The 18,949-nt window shown below is 49.7% G+C and overlaps 1 protein-coding gene across 3 annotated transcripts in view; it reads right to left on the minus strand.

The window, feature by feature from the left end:
* The window catches only part of CRTAC1 (cartilage acidic protein 1), a 157,052-nt gene that overhangs the window by 67,805 nt on the left and 70,298 nt on the right, over positions 1-18,949 (minus strand). For all 3 annotated transcript variants that reach the window (XM_042960296.1, XM_042960294.1, XM_042960295.1), the window contains exon 3: positions 5,156-5,352. In XM_042960296.1, coding sequence (XP_042816230.1) covers positions 5,156-5,352 — 197 coding nt within the window. The remainder of the gene's footprint in view (positions 1-5,155; positions 5,353-18,949) is intronic.

The raw sequence follows: 18,949 nt of genomic DNA on the forward strand, positions 1-18,949 counted from the left end.
AAATGCTCACTCGCGTCAGGGCCAAATGGAATGTCATTAGACTGTCCATTTGAAGGGTGGTTTGGCAATGCCTATCAAATCCACACACGTATGCTCCTCTGATGCAGTGATTCCCTTGTAGGAACTCACCTTACAGGCACACCTGCCATTGTGGACAATGGTATGTTGCATAAACTTATTCATTTGGTGGCACGGCTTGTTGGAGCAGGAGATTGAAAGCAACCTAAATGTTCATCAACAGAGGACCGATTTGGTGAATGGCAAATCAACACAGTAGAGTACTACACAGCCATCAAAAGAATGAGCAAGCTATCTGTGTGCTGCTGTGAAATAATACCCCAAATTGATTGCTAAATGAAACAAACCAAGAGCAGCCATGTGAGTAGAGTACACACTACTGTTTCGGTAGAAGAGGAGGGAGGTATATGCAGATTGAAGGCAGCAGATTATTAGTGACTATTCTGTTGAACTCAGCGAGTAAAAATAACATAAGTGGTGGGGCTCACAGTTGCCGCTGGCCCATCCCCTACCCACACCACCGTTACTCAAGGTTACATGGGCAGGAGAACTCGGGGCCACACAGGACAGCAGCTAGGCTGGCCAGCGCCAGATCCCTAGGGCGATGGGCTCTGACCGGGAGCTGCAGGAGGTCCTGGGTTCTTGGATGGCGAGGGAGGTGCTGGCACCAGCCTCTGGTCCCCCTTTGTCCTACATCCCCTCCTACCTGGTTTTCACCAAGTAATGTATTATCTGAACCACACTGGCTTGTATTTTTCCAGTTAAGTTAAGCCATAAGCTGGTTTTGTGGCCCAGGCCTTCCTGGGATTGTGGTCAGTCTTTCTGTTCCCTCCCTCCTACCTATCTTCCAATTCTTAATCCTTAACCCATGCCCCCCTCGTACCCTTATCTGGGTGGTACTTGTTTATATGATGGTCCTTTTCTGTTTCTGCTCCTAGAGTCTCTCTCTCCCATGGGCCAGGAGGGAGGCCTGACCCCTCTGCCCAGGAAACTTCTAAAGCCTCTGACTTGCTTCACGCTGCAGGATTATAATGGCTATTGCTTGGAGAGCACTTATTAAGTCCTAGACACCATTATAAGTGCTTTTCATTGAGTATCTCAGTTACTCATTCAAATGTATGTATTGAATGTTTATTAAGTGACATCAGCACTTCCTTGGGCCTGGACGCACAGCAGCAAGCAAGACAAAGTTTTTATACCTGTGGAGCTGAGTAGGAGAGATGAACAACAAATGTATAACATACTCTCAGTAGTGCTAAGTGCTAGGAAGAGAAATAAAGTGAATTAAGGTAGCAGAGACAGATAGGGATTTAAGGTGTAGGGCATCTGGGGATGGTAGGTAGGACATCTGGGGATGAGCCTGAATGAAGGGAAGGGGTGATTTCTGACAATAGTGGTGGGAAAAGCATTTCAGGCAGAGGGAACAGCAAGTATGAAGGCCTCAGGTGGGAACATGGTGAGCAAGAGGAAGTGAGTGAGTGGAGGCAACGAGGTCAGAAGGGCAATCTGGCTCACACCAAGGAGGGGTGTTGTAGGCCACGACAGAGACTCTGGATATAGTCTACGGAGCTCATGGAGGGAGCTGAGCTTATGAAGTTGATAGAATTTTTCGTGTTCTACAGATGAAGGGGTTGAGGCTGAAAGAAGTCACCCAGTGTTGTAGACCCCACTGTAGACCCCAGTGTTGTACAGACTGACCCCCACTGCCAGGATGCAGGGTCTCAACCCTTCTCCAGGACACCAGTGCTGACATCCCAAAGACTAGCTAAGGGAGGGGACAGGGCTGTCCTTCCACAGGTCCCTCCCAGGCACATGCCAGGGCATGCCGTGGGCTGGCAGGGCTCCTAGAGGGGATCTCAGGTTCCCCACAGTGGGCAGGGTGGCAGTGGCTGAGCATCATGCCAGCTGGACCCAAGGAGGCGCTGACGTGGCACAAATATCCCAGCTCCACACCTGCCCACTGTCGATGAATCGACTGAATCACCCAACTGAAAAATGAACTCGAACCCACAGAAGGTCACCGGGAGCTGCACGTCTGGAGCTGAGGCTGCTGGGCACTGTCGCCCTTACCCCAGCGCTGGGGGCCCAGCTCCAGCCTCTCCCAGATGAACACTTGTGCCCTCCAACCCAGGAAGCCCAGGACCTCCTGGGGGTCTTCCATGTTGCTGCCTCCCCTTGCCTTACCTTGGTTGGCACACCTTCTCTCAGGCCCAATGACTCATGCCTTGTCTGTTCTTTCGGGATTTATTTATCAGGTTTTGACTGTGCTCTTAGAACGTTCAAAATCTAGCTGGGCTGGGGGTGCCGGTATGAGGACTTTAGAGTCCATGAGAGTCAGGTACCTAGAGAAATATATAGCTGTACTGGGCATACAGTGTAAACTTCAGGAGGGTAGGATTTTTGTTTCATTCATAGGGCATCCTCAATGCCTAGAATAGAGCCTGGCACATAGTAGGTGCTCATTAAATAGTTGTCCAATGAATGAATACATTCATGAATGAATGGGGCCATGGTTAGGCTAGGCTGGGCACGGAACTAACATGACTGGTGCGGGGGTGGGGGGTTGGTTAGTCTTTCAACTTTGACTGCACATGGGAATCACCTGGAAAGCTTTACAGTCTGCTAACTGGGTCCCACCCCCAGAGATTCGGATTGGACTGCACTGGGGTGCACTGTGGGAACTGGGAGTGATAAAAGCTCCCCAGGAGATTTTAATGTACAGCTGGGGCTGAGCACCTCTGTCCTAGGATTCACAATGGAACACTCCAAGAGCATGGGAGGGGCTACTGCTTCAGAGCCACCTGAAGTCTCCTCCCAGGTGCTCTTTGTTCGGTGAGTAGGGAGGAGAGTCTGTCCCCTTCCTCTGGCATCCTGCCTGCCAAGCCTATGTTGAACACCGCCCCCCCCCCTCCGCCTTCCATAGTTCTCCCTATTTCTGCTTCCCTGCCCTCCCACATCTTCCTGGGGACTCACCCCTTTCACCGCTGTCCCTTGCTGCTGCTCCCCTCCTGACCTTGATCAACTTAAAGGGTTGATCAGCCCATCAATTAATTGTGTCCTAATCCAATCTTGGCTTGGTTGGAGAGAGGGCAGTAAATCCAGCTGGGTAATCATGCCCTGATATTTGTGTAGGGATAATTACTATCTCTCAGGCCTCACTTGGTGGCAAGATGAGATGAAAACCCATAAAACACCACTTGGGGCTGTGGCTCATTGTTTCTTGGCTGCACAAGGCTGGCCGCCAGCCAGTCAGCCCCGCCTGTGTCGGCCCCTGCCCCTGGCACGGGCCCCAACCTCTTCCTCTCCCATTCATGCCACTGGCAGGGCTCAACATCAGGGCAGTCTAGGGGCTGGATTCTGGCCTGGCCTCAAAAACCAGTGGGGGCAACATTATGGGCCCAAGGAAAGCTAATGTGTGTGCTCGGGCTGGGGAAGAGGTGGGGAAGGTGAACCCCAGAGCCAGGCAATCACCTGCCTCTAGGAGATTGGGAGGGCCCAGGATGGTGAATACATAAAGTCTGAACTATAGGGTGTTGTCTAGACCAACCGAAGAGGCTGCTGCCATCTGGAAGAGTCCAACGCATGTCCCACCTGGCCCCTTAGGGACATGAGGCTCTGAGTGCCCCAGGAGGACATTATGGCCTGGGACTTCCCAGCAGATGTGGCCCCATGGGAATGGACTTCATTCTAGTGGGCTGAACTCAGGCTTGAGAGAATGGGAGAGTCAAGGGCTGGGAACCATTTTGATATTTAGCCCCAAGTACATAGTCCCCCAACTTGTGCAACACTAGGCACCCACTATGAGTCAGGCTCTCCACTGGGTCCTGAGGACATAGGATTGAGCAAGGCCATGGAGTATCTTTTTTTTCTTTTCTTTTCTTTCTTTCTTTCCTTTTTTTTTTTTTTTTTACTTATTTAGAGAGAGAGAGAAAGCGAGCATGAGTGGGGGAGGGGCAGAGAGAGAGAGAGGAGAAAGAGAATCCCAAGCAGGCTCTGCACTGTCAGCACAGAGCCCGATGCAGGGCTCAAGCCCATGAACCATGAGATCATGACCTGAGCCGAAATGAAGAGTTGGACACTTAACCAACTGAGCCACCCAGGTACCCCAGGGCTTGGGTGTATCTTAATTAAAGGGCGGATCTGGAGTCAGACCCCGGGGTTTGAATCTTGGGACTTACAAGTTTTGTGGCCTTGTGCCAGTCATGTGACCTCTGTGCCTTGGTCTCCTCAGCTATAAAGTGGGATGCCCAGAACCTACCTAAATGAGTTGTTGCAAGGCTTAGATGAGATGATTAATATAAAGTGCTTGGATCTAGGCCTGGCACACAGTAGGTGCTACTTAAGTATTAGCTGTTACCATTATTGTTACTATTACTTAGCCTTCTGGGCATCAATTTTCCTCAGCCATTCCTTGGTTTGTAGGGCCTTGCTACTCAAAGTGTGGTCCCTGGACCAGCAGCATCATCATAGCCTGGGAGTTATGTTAGCAATGCAGGATGTTGGGCCCCATGCAGACTTGCTGAGTCAGAATGTGCATTTATACAAGACCCCCAGGTAAGTCAGATGAGATACTTTGGGCTGGGAAAGGCTCCACGAACTCAAGTCCGTCTTCTTCCAAGTTGTATCCCCAGCCTCTAGTACCTCTAGTCTGGAATGGAGTTGGTGCTCAGCAGGAATTTGTGGCGTGAATAAATGAGCTCAGCTAAAAGCTGTGGGGGGCCCTTGAAGGATTTCAAAGCATTTTGAAAGGTCCCCTAGAAGCAGCATAGAGGGCGATTCCAGGGGGCCATCTGTCCAGTGAGCAGTGGAGGGAAAGGAGGGGAGGGGTTAGGAGGACTGGGGGGCAAGGAGGACAGAAAGTCTGAGGGAGAGAACGGGTCTCCTCCATTCATGCTCCAAAGTTTCTAGGCCCAGGGCCTGGGAGCTGAGAACAAGCTTCATTTACAAGAGAAGAAGGGGTCCTCCTGGGGGTCTCTGCTGGGACAGAGAGAGGTGCTGGAGGCAGCAGGGGTCTACGCCTGGGGGAGCCCGTGACAGTAGCCTGAGGAAGGCCAGGGCCCGGAAGGCCCTACCTCCAGCTGGTGTTGGGAGGAAGAGGGTGGGAAGCAGGAAGAGGCCCAGGGCCCCACACCCTTACCTGAGAAGGCATTATTGGTGTTGAGGAAGTAGATCTCCTCACGGCCATCCCCGTCAATGTCGCAGGCTGTGACCCCGATAGCATTCCCTTGCCGGTCCCGCAGTGCATAGTAAGGGGAGCTGCGCTCATCCACTGCGATGTTCACCAGTCGCTTTTGGGCCCGGTCATACTTCAGAACCAGGTTGGGGCCGTTGTACCTGGAGGAGGTAGGGGGAGGTGGTGTTGAGGAGGAGCAGCTGGGCTCACCTGGGGTCCCTGCCCCCCCTCCCCCCTCAGCAATGGGGCTTGGAAAATCCTCCCAGACAGGTCAGTAGGGGGGGGCGCAATTCAGTCCTGGCTCATTTAGGAGTCCCTGGGTGTTTGGTGAGTGTCCCTGAATCAGATACAGACTCACTTAAAGTAAGAGTCAGCTGGGCCCACATGGGACACAGTATGAGAAGCAGAGTGGCACAGAGGGACGGGAAGCCCGTGACAATCCCCTTACCACGGGCTTCACCGAAGAAAATGACCACCCCCCTAGATCTACCTTGCCCATTTCAATGTAAAAGACACTTTCATATTGATGATCTCACTAATTTAAATCTAATACGCAAGTGGGGTGGGCATGGGAGGTTGTATTACTAATGCTTTTCACAGACGAGGCAACCGATGAGCTGCACTGGAGAAAATGAGGGTCAGGGTGCCGTTCCCCAAGGTAATGCAGCTAGTAAGTGTCAGGTGCTAGGTCCTGGACGCAGGCACTTGCTGCACAAACGAGCCCTGGAAGAGCAGAGGCTTTGTTGCTGAGGTTTGGAATGACTCTTTCCTGACAGAGCCCAGGCATTTAAACACAGTAGCATGAAATGGGCACCTCTGAACGGAGATTACAAACACATTGAAAGTCAGTGGGTGGATCTGTTGGGTCTCTTTTTCTAAGGGACTCCATATGAAAGATTAAAATGCTCATCTATTGTCATCTCTCCGGTCTCATTCTCCTGCAGCCACTCAGCCTCTTGCTGCACTGAAGCCCCAGGCATGTTCTTGCCTCAGGGACTTTGCATCTGCTGTTCCCTCTGCCCAGGAACCATTTCCTCCAGATATCCACGCGGCTGTCTCCCTGGCTCTGTTGTTGCTTCTCAGTGAGGCCTTCCTGCCACATTCCTGAAACCTGCAAACACTCCCCACCCCACTACTCTTATCCCTCATCCCTGCTCTCTTCCCTTGAAGCTTTTACTAGCGGCAGACCGTTCCCTATCTTCTTGTTTATCTCTTCCTTCTCCGTCTGATCCCACTAGAATATCAGCTCCAAGGGCAGAAGTTTTTGTCTGTTTCGTTCGCCAGGGCTTAGAACAGTCCCTGACACATAATAGGTGCTCAATAAATACTTGTTGAATGATTGAACGATGAAACCTCAGAATCCACGTCTGAGTCATAAGGGTTTAGGTGTCCCACAGTTGATTTCTTCCCATTGCCTTTCCATCTGTGGAAAGCACCATGCCCAAGGTCACCCTCGGGAGGCATAGCCGTGAATGTCTGAAGACCTTCTCCCGCCTCTAGGGAACACCAGCTCGCCAGGCTCTCCTAAGGAACCCGGCCAACGTCCATCCATTAGTCCCAGCCTCCTGCTTTTGTTTTAACCTAAGCGTGTACATCCTGAGTGACGTTTAGCTGCAGGCCTCCGGCTGTCCTGGCCCAGAACACTCAGGGGGTGGGGATGGGGTGAGCGGAAAGACCTCGCCAAGGTCTTTGAGAGAAATCACTTCTTGTTTTCCTGAAACTGATCCAACTTGGGCCTCTCCTCCGTCACTGAGATGCAGAGCTTGTGAAGTTTGGGGAATGCTGAGCAACTGGCCGGGCGCATTTTGGCACCCACAGTGTGTTAAGGTGGGGTGGGGGTGCAGAGCTCACTGGGAGCTGCGTCAGCACCCAGTGATGGAAGGTCGTGCCTTGCACGCCTTGATGAACAGTGTCTGAGGTCTGTAAGTCGAGGGCACGGCATGACCCATGGGGCGCGTCTGGGCAGGAGAGACAGAACGCTTGGGTTCCAGCACCGGCAGCAGCTGGCTCCCACCCCCAGGGACAGAAAGTGCCAGGATGCTGCACACTAGTCCTCCAAGCCCCCAGGTCTGCTGGTTGCTACCATCTTACTGCTCCTCACAAGACACCACAGTCCTAGAGCCCAGGGCTCATTAAAAGCACTATCAGATGCATTGTTTCACCTCAGCCCCAAAGAACGAGGGTTGATAAGGCATTTTCCTAGAAAAGGAAACTGAGGGTCAGGGAGGCAGTGAGCTGTCCAAGGTTACACAGCTGGTATGTGGCCGTGCCAGGCCTCTAACTGTCTCCAGGGTCTAAATCCCGTGTTCTTTCCACACTGCCCATGGGGTCAACGCTCCCGGTTCTCTGATTTATCTTTCTGGTGACTTCCCCCAAAGCAGCGACCATGAGAAATGCCCATGAAGGAGGAGATAATAGCCTGCCATTCCCACGGCACTTGCACGTTCTCATCCTCGATCTCATTTACTTTTCCCAGGTCCTGACTTTCCCCCAGATTGGTTTTGTAACCTCGGGCTGGTCAGTTTCCCTTGCTAGGTTCTGGGTTTCTGTTCTGCAAACTGGACTAACTCGGGGGTCACAACACGTGTTGACAAATGTGGCCACAGGGAGGTAGGGGCCTGGCTCTGTGCAAATTGGAGGCCAGTCCTTTGGCCCTGAAGCCTCGGTGGCAGGTGTGCCCACAAGGTCCCTGCTCCCCCATGGTGGTGGCACTGGGGGAGCAGATGGCCCTGAATCATCTCTTCTTTGGAGAGCTTGGGGGTGCTAGTTCCAGGGCATTCCCTAGGGGTTAGCAGGGTGGGGTTACCAGGCCGGTTCAAGTTCCTCCATCTGTTACGGAAGGGGTAGGTGCCGTGGAGTCCTGCCTAAACCTAACTGGCAGCCTGGGGCGAATCTTGACACTGTGGCCCCTTCCCTCCCACCCCCCCCCCAAGGACGACAGACACGAAGCCAAACCAACAGATCCTACTAGGCTTCCCAAAAAGCCCTGATGCGAAGCCAGAAGTAAATGCAGAGTTGACCGTCCTGCCTCCACCCAGGCTGCCCCTTGCTGGGTCTGCTGGACTGACATCTGGGCCTCCCACAATCCTCCCCCAGGATAACCAGTCTCATCCCCTCCCCTCTTCTCCCCGGAGCAGATGCTCCTGTCGGGTTCCTTACCACCCGCCCCCCACCCCCAAACAGTCTCTGCCTTCTCCAGCTCCTGTGACTTTGCTCAGCTGCAGCTGCCCCCTTCCGTGGGGAATGGTCTCCCCCTCCCGCCCTCCCCCGCAGCCTGCCCCTACCGACTGCCTCTCGCCTGGATGCGCTCTCTTCTCCGGGTACCCGGTGTTTTGCACCTCGCTTATTCCTGCGAGGGCAGAGCTGTTTGTGTTCCAACATCCCTTCCCTTCGTTACAACATATGCTTCTCGAGCCCAGGAAGCATGTGACTACATCTCTGCATTTGCTGTGCCTACAGCGATCCTTGGCATTGAGAAGGTGCTCCACAAATGTCTGTCCAACGTATGAGTGAGTGAGAGGATGAAAATAATCACGAGCAGCATCAATAGAGCAGTCATCACGTGCCAAGCACCCTTCTGAGCGCCGTATACCCACCATCGCACTTCACCCTCATGGATTTTACAGGATTTTACAGATGTGGACACCGAGGCTCCGAGGTTGGCCACAGTCACTAACCCACCCACGGTCTCTCTGGGTGGCGGTCCCCATGTTGACAAGCCTCAGGGGCTGGAGGTGAGGGATGTGAAATGTCACATATCCTCTCTCTGACACCTGCCAGAAATCGTTGGTTTCTTCCAGAAATTCAGGAAGAGCCGAGGCTCAGTTAAAGGGGCTTGGGAAGTGGGACAGGGTCTTGTGTTCTTGAAAAGCAGCCGTGACTTCATAACATCAAAGCTGGGCCAGCAGGCAGAAGTGACTGGCTTGGTGGCAACTGGAAAACCTGCCTGAGAGACACTGGTAGGGCACAACCCATACCATGTGAGTGCCAGCTAATTCTGGTGCCCGTCCTCTGGGACAGGACTGCTGTGGACAGGGAGGGCCTTTGGGTTAGGGGAGGAGAGCAGTGTGGGCACAGGGGCCTGGCCCTGGCCCTTCCTGGCTGTGACCTTGAACATGTCCCTTACTGCCTCATCCCTAACTCAGGGCTGCTACGTACCTCATGGCATGGCTGTAAGGCTGAGACAGTGTGTGTGATAACACTCGGTAAGCTGTGAAGAGTTACACAATTCTAAGTTCTCATCGTTATGAAAAGTAACACAAAAGCTGAGGCACAATCTCGCTCTTCACTGATCATTTTGAGTTTCCAAACACACCCTAGTGTTTCTTTTTTTTTTAAGTTTATTTATTTTGAGCGAGAAAGAGAGAGACAGAGACAGTATGAGAGGGGGAGGGGCAGAGAGAGAGGGGGAGAGAGAATCCCAAGCAGGCTCTGCACCCACGAACCATGAGATCATGCCCTGGGCCAAGATCAATAATCAGATGCTTAGCGGGCTGAGCCCTGGCCCCCCTCCGCTCCTTGTATCTCTTATCCCAAACACCTCACCCTTGATCTCTCATCCTCTGCAGCGTGTTTCTTTCTTCCCCTTCACGACCAAACTTCTTGGATACTTGTCTTCACAGGTGGTCCTCGTTCTCTCATCACCCATTCACCCCACCCCCACCCCCATTCCCCCCAACTCCAGCAAAGCCACTCTTATTACTGTCACAGGTGGCTTTCATGGGGCCACATCTGGGGACAGGCTTTCGGTCCTCATCTCCCTCGGCATCCCAGCTGCACCCGGTGTGCGGGCCTGCTCTCTCTCCACTCCCTCTTGAAACACCCTGCACTCTTGGCTTTGAGGACGCATGCTGTCCTGGCTCCTTTCCCTCTCTGGTTCCCCTTCCTTTTCCTCTTTACAGGTTCTTCCTTCTCTCCCTGCTCCTGGGCCCCTTTCTCCTCTCTCTGTCCCCTTCCACTGGTGGATGACATCCATTCCCACGACCGACAACCCCCACATTTCCATCCCCGACCCGAATCCCTAGTCCGAGCACAGACTCCTACATCCGACGGCCTGCCTGACATTTCCCCTTGCATGCTCCGCACTAGCCTCCGATGGAACGTGCCCAAAACGGAAGTATGATTGCTCGGCACCCCCCTTCCCTGCAACGGGCACCCTGGTGCCAGCCTTGCTCTTCCGCCCCCTTGTCTTCACATCTAATTCATCGGCCAATCTTGTCATTTCTACCTCCTAAAATATTTCTAATGCTTTCTCTTCTTTCCTCACTCACTGTCACCATCTCTGGAGAGTCTCCTTCCACTGCTTCCCCTCCGGCCCCTAAAATCTAACCATTCCCCCACACTGTAGCCAGAAACATTTTTGAAACACGTAAACCAGATCAGCCACTCTCCTGCTTAAAACCCTTTGGTGGCCCCCTTTAATGTTGGAATGACCCCTCACTATGCCTGGCCTGGGAGCCTGGCTCGGTCTGTTGCCGCCTTGCTGACCTCCTCCAACCATGCTGGTCTCCTTTCAGTTCCTGGTGCCACCTCAGCCCCATGACCTCTTGCTTTGTCCTAGGAAGTGTCCTCCATTTCCCTCCTGCTTTGTCCTAGGCTGGCTCCTGCTCACCCTCTGGGTCCCACCTTGAAAGGCAGCTCAGAGAGATCATTCCCTCCCCAGTATTCCAATCCAATCGTGCACCCACTGCTCTGCTCTCGTTCAGGTGCATAGTTATTGCCCGTTTCTCCCAGTAAACCATAAGCTCTGTGAGGGCAGGGACGGTGTCTGCTTTGTTCATCCCCATCACTGAGTACATAGTGAACGCTCAATAAATACTTGCCGAGTGAACAAAAGAGAAGAAGCTGTGGAAGGTATGGGATCATTACTGGGTGGGTGAGCAAAAATCAACTTTGATTTCCTATTTTTACTAGTTCCCACAAGATGTGTACAGACATAGTAATGACAATGAGGAGGCTGGGGGCTGGTGCCCTGGGTAAGGATGGGACAGAACAACAAAGTGTTCTAGAAAGATACAGAGGATCTACCTTCTTTTCTGTTGAGAATCATTGACCCATGTGAAAAAAGAAGTCACTTAGGCAGTTACATAAAGGGAAGCCAGATAAAAGGACATAATAATTACTGGGTATCTACTGAATATTAGATATTGTGCTAAGGAATTTACATGTGATATCTCATTGTACATAAATGGAAATTTAAAAAATATACAGCATATAAAATATGAAAAATATATAAAATATGCTATATCTATTTTGAAAATTAAGAACAGGAAAATTTTTTCATTCTAAAAGGAAATAATGAAAAATATGCAGCTATTCAACATTATAGTCAGGGGAGAGGCAGGGCAGAAAGAAGAGAAAGATGTATGTATATACAAAGAAACAAGATAGAGACACACAAGAATGCACACAGATGAAAACTGAGGGTCAGTGAAACCCTGAGCACAGACAGAAAATCACATACATAAACACAGATAAAGAGAATGGCCCATATAGAAACAGAGACACATGGATAAGGGGATATGAAGACCTACAGAAACAAATAGAGAGACTCTTGGAAGGACATAAAGTCATGGAAATACCAACAGGACTCTGAGACATTATCACGGAGAAACAATCCATCTTGTGGCCATCTTGGGCATGTCCTCTACAGAGTTTTAAAGCTGTGTGGCATTTTCACAACTATGGGCATAAGGGGGTATTTTATTTTTGTTCACTTCAATATCCTTATTTATTTATTTTATTTTTAAAGATTTATTTATTTATTTTGAGAGAGAAAGAGAGAGAGAGAGAGAAAAGAGAGAGAGAGAGAGAGAGAGAGAGAGAGAGAGAGAGAGAGAGACAGGGAGAGAGCGAGAGAATCCCAAGCAGGCTTTGCACTGTCAGCACCGAGCCCCACGTGGGGTTTGAACTCATGAACCATGAGATCATGACCTGAGCCGAAATGAAGAGTTGGATGCTTAACCGACTGGGCCACCCAGGTGACCCTCAATATCCTCATTTATAGATGAAAAAATTGATTTTCAGAGAAGAGTGACTTTCTGAAAGTCAAAAGCTAATTATTAGACAAAATAAAGTGAAAGACATACTCATTCCTTAGTTTAAAGCAGGGAACAGCAAAACTATGGCCTTTGGGCCACATATGGCCTGCTACCTATTTTTGTAAAAAAAAGTTTTATTGCGGGGCGCCTGGGTGGCTCAGTCGGTTAAGCAACCGACTTCGGCTCAGGTCATGATCTCGCGGTCCGTGAGTTCAAGCCCCGCGTCAGGTTCTGTGCTGACAGCTCAGAGCCTGGAGCCTATTTCAGATTCTGTGTCTCTCTCTCTCTGACCCTCCCCCATTCATGCTCTGTCTCTCTCTGTCTCAAAAATAAATAAACATTAAAAAAATTTTTTTAAAAAGTTTTATTGAGACACAGACTCACACACTCATTGATGTATTTTCTATGGCTGTTTTTCACTTTTCCTATACGACAGAGTTGAGGAGTTGAGGAATTGCGACAGACTGTAAACCTCCGAAGTTGACAATATTTACCATTTGGCTCTTTGCAGAAAAAGATTTCCAACCCCTGGCTTAAAGGACTGTCAGCCTTATTTTATAGTTATATTACAAGTTCTAAGTGATCATTATCATAACAGAATGCAAAATTAGAATAAGCTCTAGTAAAAATTAATTTGGAGTCAGCACTTGGGAATACACAGTTTTCTGACACAAGTATTTCAGGGTGAGTATAGGTGAAATGGAAGGAACATTTTAGGTTTGAGGATGGAGATTGTGAGGTGAAATAATGTGTGGGGATAAAAGGGGTTGAGAAGAGTTGCCTAAGGTGAACAGGGTCCCCTATATGGTGGTTTATTTAAGGATAAGAAATGAACAAAAGCATGTTCCCTTTAAGTGAGTGAAGGAGTTAAATGTGGTGTGATAGATGACCTCCAAAGATGGTTGCCATCATTTTCTTTCTTCTCTGTATTCACACGTTACTCCACTCATCAAGAAGTAGAATCTGTTTTGCCTCCCCTTGAACCTGGGCAGGCTCTGTGACTTGCCTCAATTGCAGAATATGGTGGAATGGAACTGATGTTGAGCCAGTTCAGGGCCTAGCCTGTAGGAGACCTACCAGCTTCCCCTTGGTCTCTGGGGGAAGCCAGTCACCATGTAAGAAATTTAACTACCTTGAGACAACCATGCTCTGAGAAAGCCCAGTCTAGCCCGCTGGAGAGAACATCTGGAAGATCACCTACACACTAGATACCTGAGTGAGGGCCTCACGGGCTGTCCAGTCCAGCCAAGCCTACACTTGAAAACAGCCTAGTCAGTGACACCAACTAATGGCCTGTGGAGCAGAAGAATGACCCAGCTGAGCCCTACCCAAATTTCTGACCCACAGAATTGTGAGAAATCAGAAATTATTTTTAAGCTACTAAATTTTTGGAATAAGATTCAGATAATGACCTATCATTTCAGATCTAAGGGGAAGAGGAGCTTTCTCTCCTGGAAAGTAGGAAAGAGTATTTGTAAATCAGTGGAATTCTCTAGGACAGCCATTTCAGTTCACAGTAGGCATGTCTCCCCAAGGAAGGCCTGGATGCATTGGGGTGATACTTGGATCTCAGAATTTCTAATGGTCTGTGCAGAGGCTGAGAGTGGAAGGGTAATGAGAAATACAGGGATTTGAGGTACCTGGGTGGCTCAGTTGGTTAAGTGCCCAACTCTTGGTTTTGGCTCAGGTCATGATCTCATGGTTTGTGAGTTCGAGCCCTGCATCAGGCTCTATGCTGACAGCGTGGAGCCTGCTTGAGATCCTCTCTCTCTCTCTCTCTCTCTCTCTCTCTCTCTCTCTGCCCCTCCCCCACTTGTGCATTCTCTCTCTCTCAAAATAAATAAATAAACTTAAAAAAAAAAAGAAATACAGGGATTCCAGACAACCCTGTTTTTCCTATTCCTCTTTCTCATTCTTTATAAATTGCATGTTTATCTTGTTCTTTCCTTTCCAGACAAATCTGTTGAATGTACAATGTTGAACATAGATAATTTGTTTGGAAATATGTGTAACGCTCTTTTTTTTTTCCTTTTTTACATATTTAATTGTTTGAAAGTTGTTGAGGTTAAATAGGACCAGAAAACATATGGGAAGACATTTAAACAGGAGATTTACAGATTGTATTCTGTACGAGGATATATCCAGAGGCCAGATATTAGCTTAAAGGAATGGAGACTTTGGCAGTGGGAGGGTTCTAGGCATCATGAGAAATCTGGGGCTGGGGACTTTATAGTGGAGTAAATTGGATAGGTCTAGAAAGGGCATCCCAGAAAACAAACAAACAAATAAACAAATTTGATCCTGAATGAGGAGCTAACCTGGTTGGAGAAGACCCCACAAAAAAGTACAAAGAAGAAGATAACTCTAAGATGGAGGTAAAAACCTTTTATTCTAGGGGGTGGATGGCTTTTCAAGAAAGGGATGTTTAGCACCAAAAGGTCAGAAAATAATCTGTAGTGATGAGTATCTATGTTCTTTAAAAACTTCATGCAGACTGATTGATTTATGTCTTGTTCTAAAGAAGATCTGTGCTCAGCATGTATTTTATGCCCTTGGAATTTCTTGTATTTTGATGAGCATGGAAGCACCCAGAAGGGAGAGACTACCATTTGCAGCTCTTTCCCCCACTATACTTAGGACAATGCCAGGAACAGACAGCGCTTGGTCATTTTTGTTGATGTTGATGATGATGATGAGGTTGATGATGATGACGATAGTGAAGACCAGGACTCTAGTCCTCACTGCATATTTATCTCAAGAAAAGGCGAAGAGAGGAGGCAGGCCTCCCTTAAACTATTAAAGGAGGGATTCAGGTGACAGATGGAGGCTGTGCTAATCAGGATTCTTTGGCTGCAAGTGGCGAACACTCCACCTAAACTAATGGAGGAATTTATTGGCTCAGATGCCAGAATAGAAAGGGTACACCCAGGCCTCGGGGTGACTGGAACCAGGGTTCTGACCAGAAGCTTATCAAGACTTCATTTCTCCATTCCTCTTCCTTTTCCCTCTGTCTGTCGGCCTCCTTCTCTCACATCATCTTCCTTCACAAGGCTTGGCCTGTGGCAACACTCTCAGCCTTGCCTCTCAGCTTCAGCACAGATGGCGGATGCTTTCCTTCCTCAGTTCCAGTGTGAGAGGCCTCGGGGAAGGGCTCTGATTAGCCCAGGTGGAGTCACATGCTCACATCAGAAGCAGGGAGCCTGTGGTGGACAGCCTTCAACCAGTACCAAAGCTAGTGAGAGCTGCATCACAGGAGCTACATATTTTCAGGAAGAGAAGTGCCAGGAAGGATGAAGGATGTGTCTCTAGATAGACAGTCACTCATCTGGGTCTGTACATTCCGGAGACAGACTTGCCAGGGCCCACTGATGGAAGGCAATGATTCTCTGGCAACACCGAGTCCCTGTGTCCTCTAGGTACATCTCAAAGTCTCCCCACTCCCCTCCAGAAGCTCCAGAAAGAGGTAAACACAGAAAGTGGAGCGACTGTCTGACTCACTATGTTCTGGAAATGGGTCTGGCTCTTGGCTTCCTGCCTGCCCCTCCATTGCTGGCTGCAGGGGGCAAGAGGGCACAGAGAGCTGGCAGTAACGAGCCCGGTGTGGGGTGTGGGAGGACACGTGGTGAGCCCTGGCCCAACTCTGTGATCAGCCTTCCGTGGGTTCAGGCAAATCACTTAACTGCTTCATCACAAAATACTTCAAATGTCTAGTCAAACTTTCTTCTCTCATGCCGTAAGTACCTGGAAGCTTTTAGATAAAAAGATACCAGTCTTTGTCTCTGTTTCTCTTCTGGTTAAGGAGGTGGGTCAATTTAGAGGCAGAACAGTGAGGCAAGAAGCTATGGATGCCTCCCTCTTCTTTAAGAGTAAAAAAGAGGAGCCAGTTTTTCTCCAATGACTTCATTCCACCCTTCTGGGATCCTGTTTCCAGGTTGGGCACACTGCATGACACATGATGTAATTCTCTGCTCAGAGAGCCTCCAGCCTAATATGGCAAATAAGGAGGGGCCCCAATCCCAAGCTTTCAGAGGAGTGAGAGGTCACTTCTGCTGGGGCAAAGCCTTTATAAAGAAGATACATTTGATCTAGAACGTGAAGGAAGTAGAAGATTTTCATAGAAGATATGAGTTAGGCATTTATAAAAGAAATCGTGTGAGCTATGAAGCAGAAAAATCTGCTTAGGGAATAGAAGGTACAGTAACTAGATGACACAGAGATGTGTGTTGGACAGTCGTGGAAAAGAGAGGAAGGCAAACTGGAAAGTACATGGCAGCTAGGACTCTGGATGTTGTGGCATGTAAGAGTTCAGATTTTATCTGGTGGGAAACGGGGAGCTGCTGGAGGATTCTGGGCAGGATGTACCATTAAAACAGGACTACTTTTGGGGCGCCTGGGTGGCACAGTCGGTTAAGCGTCCGACTTCAGCCAGGTCACGATCTCGCGGTCCGTGAGTTCGAGCCCCGCGTCGGGCTCTGGGCTGATGGCTCGGAGCCTGGAGCCTGTTTCCGATTCTGTGTCTCCCTCTCTCTCTGCCCCTCCCCCATTCATGCTCTGTCTCTCTCTGTCCCAAAAATAAAAATAAAAAACGTTGAAAAAATAAAATTAAAAAAAAAAAAAAAAACAGGACTACTTTGAAGAGGACTGTCTGGTGGCTGTGTGCATGAGGGACTGGCCAGGGGACAGAACTGAAATGATAGTGCAGAAGAATGGAAATTCTTCTGAATTATCCCAAAAACTCCCCAAATGCCTTGAGCAGATTTTTGTTCCTTGCAAGCAAATGACTCCTAAGACAAAGCAGAGTCATGAAGACACAGAAATCAAGAAAGCAAGGGTTAAAAAGAGAGGCATGGCCAACAGTGCTAAATGCTTTCAAGAAGTCAAAAAGGCCAAGGATTGAACAAGCAAATGGATCTTGCAACTTGGAAGGCACGGATGACCTTCAAGGAAGCTGTTTCCTTAGAGAAGAGAGAGGAGCTGGGTTGAGGGCAGAGGAGAGTGGACGGGCAGCAGTGTGGCTGACTCACTGAGGACCAGAAGGGCACAGGAAGGCCTTGGATCCTGGCTAGGGGACACAGTTAAGTGACAGTTTTGCCATCATGCACCATGCCTGTGCATATTTGTGGGTAAGAGGAAAAGACCCCAGAAGGCAGTGGATTTAGAGGGACCCAGCAGGACGTGTAGGAGGTGGAGCAGACAGAGTCTAAAGCACCAGCCATCTAAGCTCCGATCGCCCGGAATTAAGAGAAGAAGAGAGGAAGGCAGGATGGGTGAGAAGTCAGGACGAGGTGGAAGAGAGCAACTGGGAAGTTGGTGCCCAGAGACCTTGGTCTGCTCCTAGGTAAAGAAGAAGTAAGGTTCTGGGGTGCCTGGGTGGCTCAGTCAGTTTAAGCGCTGGATTTCAGTTCAGGTCACGATCTCACTGATCGTGGGTTCAAGCCCCGTGTCGGGCTCTGTGATGACAGCTCAGAGCCTGGAGCCTGCTTCAGATTTTGTGTGTCTCTCTCTTTCTGCCCCTCCCCCACTCACGCCTTGTCTTTCTCTCAAAAATAAATAAACATTAAAAAAGTTAAAAAAAAAAAAAAAAGAAGTGAGGTTCTTAGTGTCCACAGAGGACACTGTGGAAGTCACGGCTTAAGGAAGGAGGAAGAAGTCAAAGTAACAACTGAGGAGCTAATACATGGCAGTTTTCCATGGTAAATGGGGCATGCAGGGTGAGCCACCTCAGAGGGTGAAGTAGGGACAACTTGAGGGGTGGTAAGAGGCAGAAGGCAGGGGCGGGACAGGGTTAGCTGAGGGGGCAGGGAGGACACGCTTTGCACCAGGAGTGAAGCAATTAGAGCAGGGGGGCCAGGACAGGGGCCAGGGGGTCCACCAGAGGCAAGGCACAGGCAGAGGTGGAGTGCAGGCATGGCTGTCTCAGGGAGCCCCACTCAGGATGGGAGCCGGCATTCACGGTCTTAGATCTGGAATGGGGGCTGCCTGCCCTCAGTCCCTGGGAGTGGCTGGGTAAAGGTGGTGGGAACATCCTTTCTAGGGAGCGAGTGGGCTCTGTGGCTGCAACATGGGGGCAGCAGAAAGTGCACCGGACTTGGAGTTCGAACAGAGAGGCTGAGAGGCAGTGTAGCTCTGTGGTGAGGAGCGTGGCCCAGAAGTCAGACCACCCGAGGGCATATCACCCGCTCTGCAACTGTCTACAGTGTGGGTGTCCTCGGGCAAGTCACCCCAGCCTGTCCATGCCTATTTCCTGAAATCAGCCCCCCTGCCCTAGGGTCGTGCTGAGAATGAAGGTAATACATGTAAAGTTGTTAGTACAGTGTTGGGCAAAGAGCAAATGCTCACTAAACACTAATTAGTATGTCTGTCTTCTCCCACATACACTTGGTGCCTCACACGTAATGGGAACTCGATAAATATTTTTGAAAGAATGAATTATTAGGATTATTACCTGGGTAGCCTTGAGCAGAGAAGACTGAGCTCTGCAGAGTTTTGGATTATATTTTATTCTTCTAGCCCCTAACACAGTGTTTGCTAAAGGAACCTGCTTACATTCTCTAGGATTCAGTTTCCTCATCTATAAAGGAGAGCTAATAATATTTGCTCTACCTGAAGGTCAAATGAGTTAACGTCTGTAAACTGTGACACAGCCGTAGGTTTTGCATGTGCACGCACCCACCCGTGCGTGTGCGTGTACGTGCGTGCACGCACACAATATATGGCT

The sequence above is a fragment of the Panthera tigris genome, chromosome D2, assembly GCF_018350195.1.
Source record: "Panthera tigris isolate Pti1 chromosome D2, P.tigris_Pti1_mat1.1, whole genome shotgun sequence".
In the NCBI taxonomy this organism is placed as follows: Eukaryota; Metazoa; Chordata; class Mammalia; order Carnivora; family Felidae; genus Panthera; species Panthera tigris.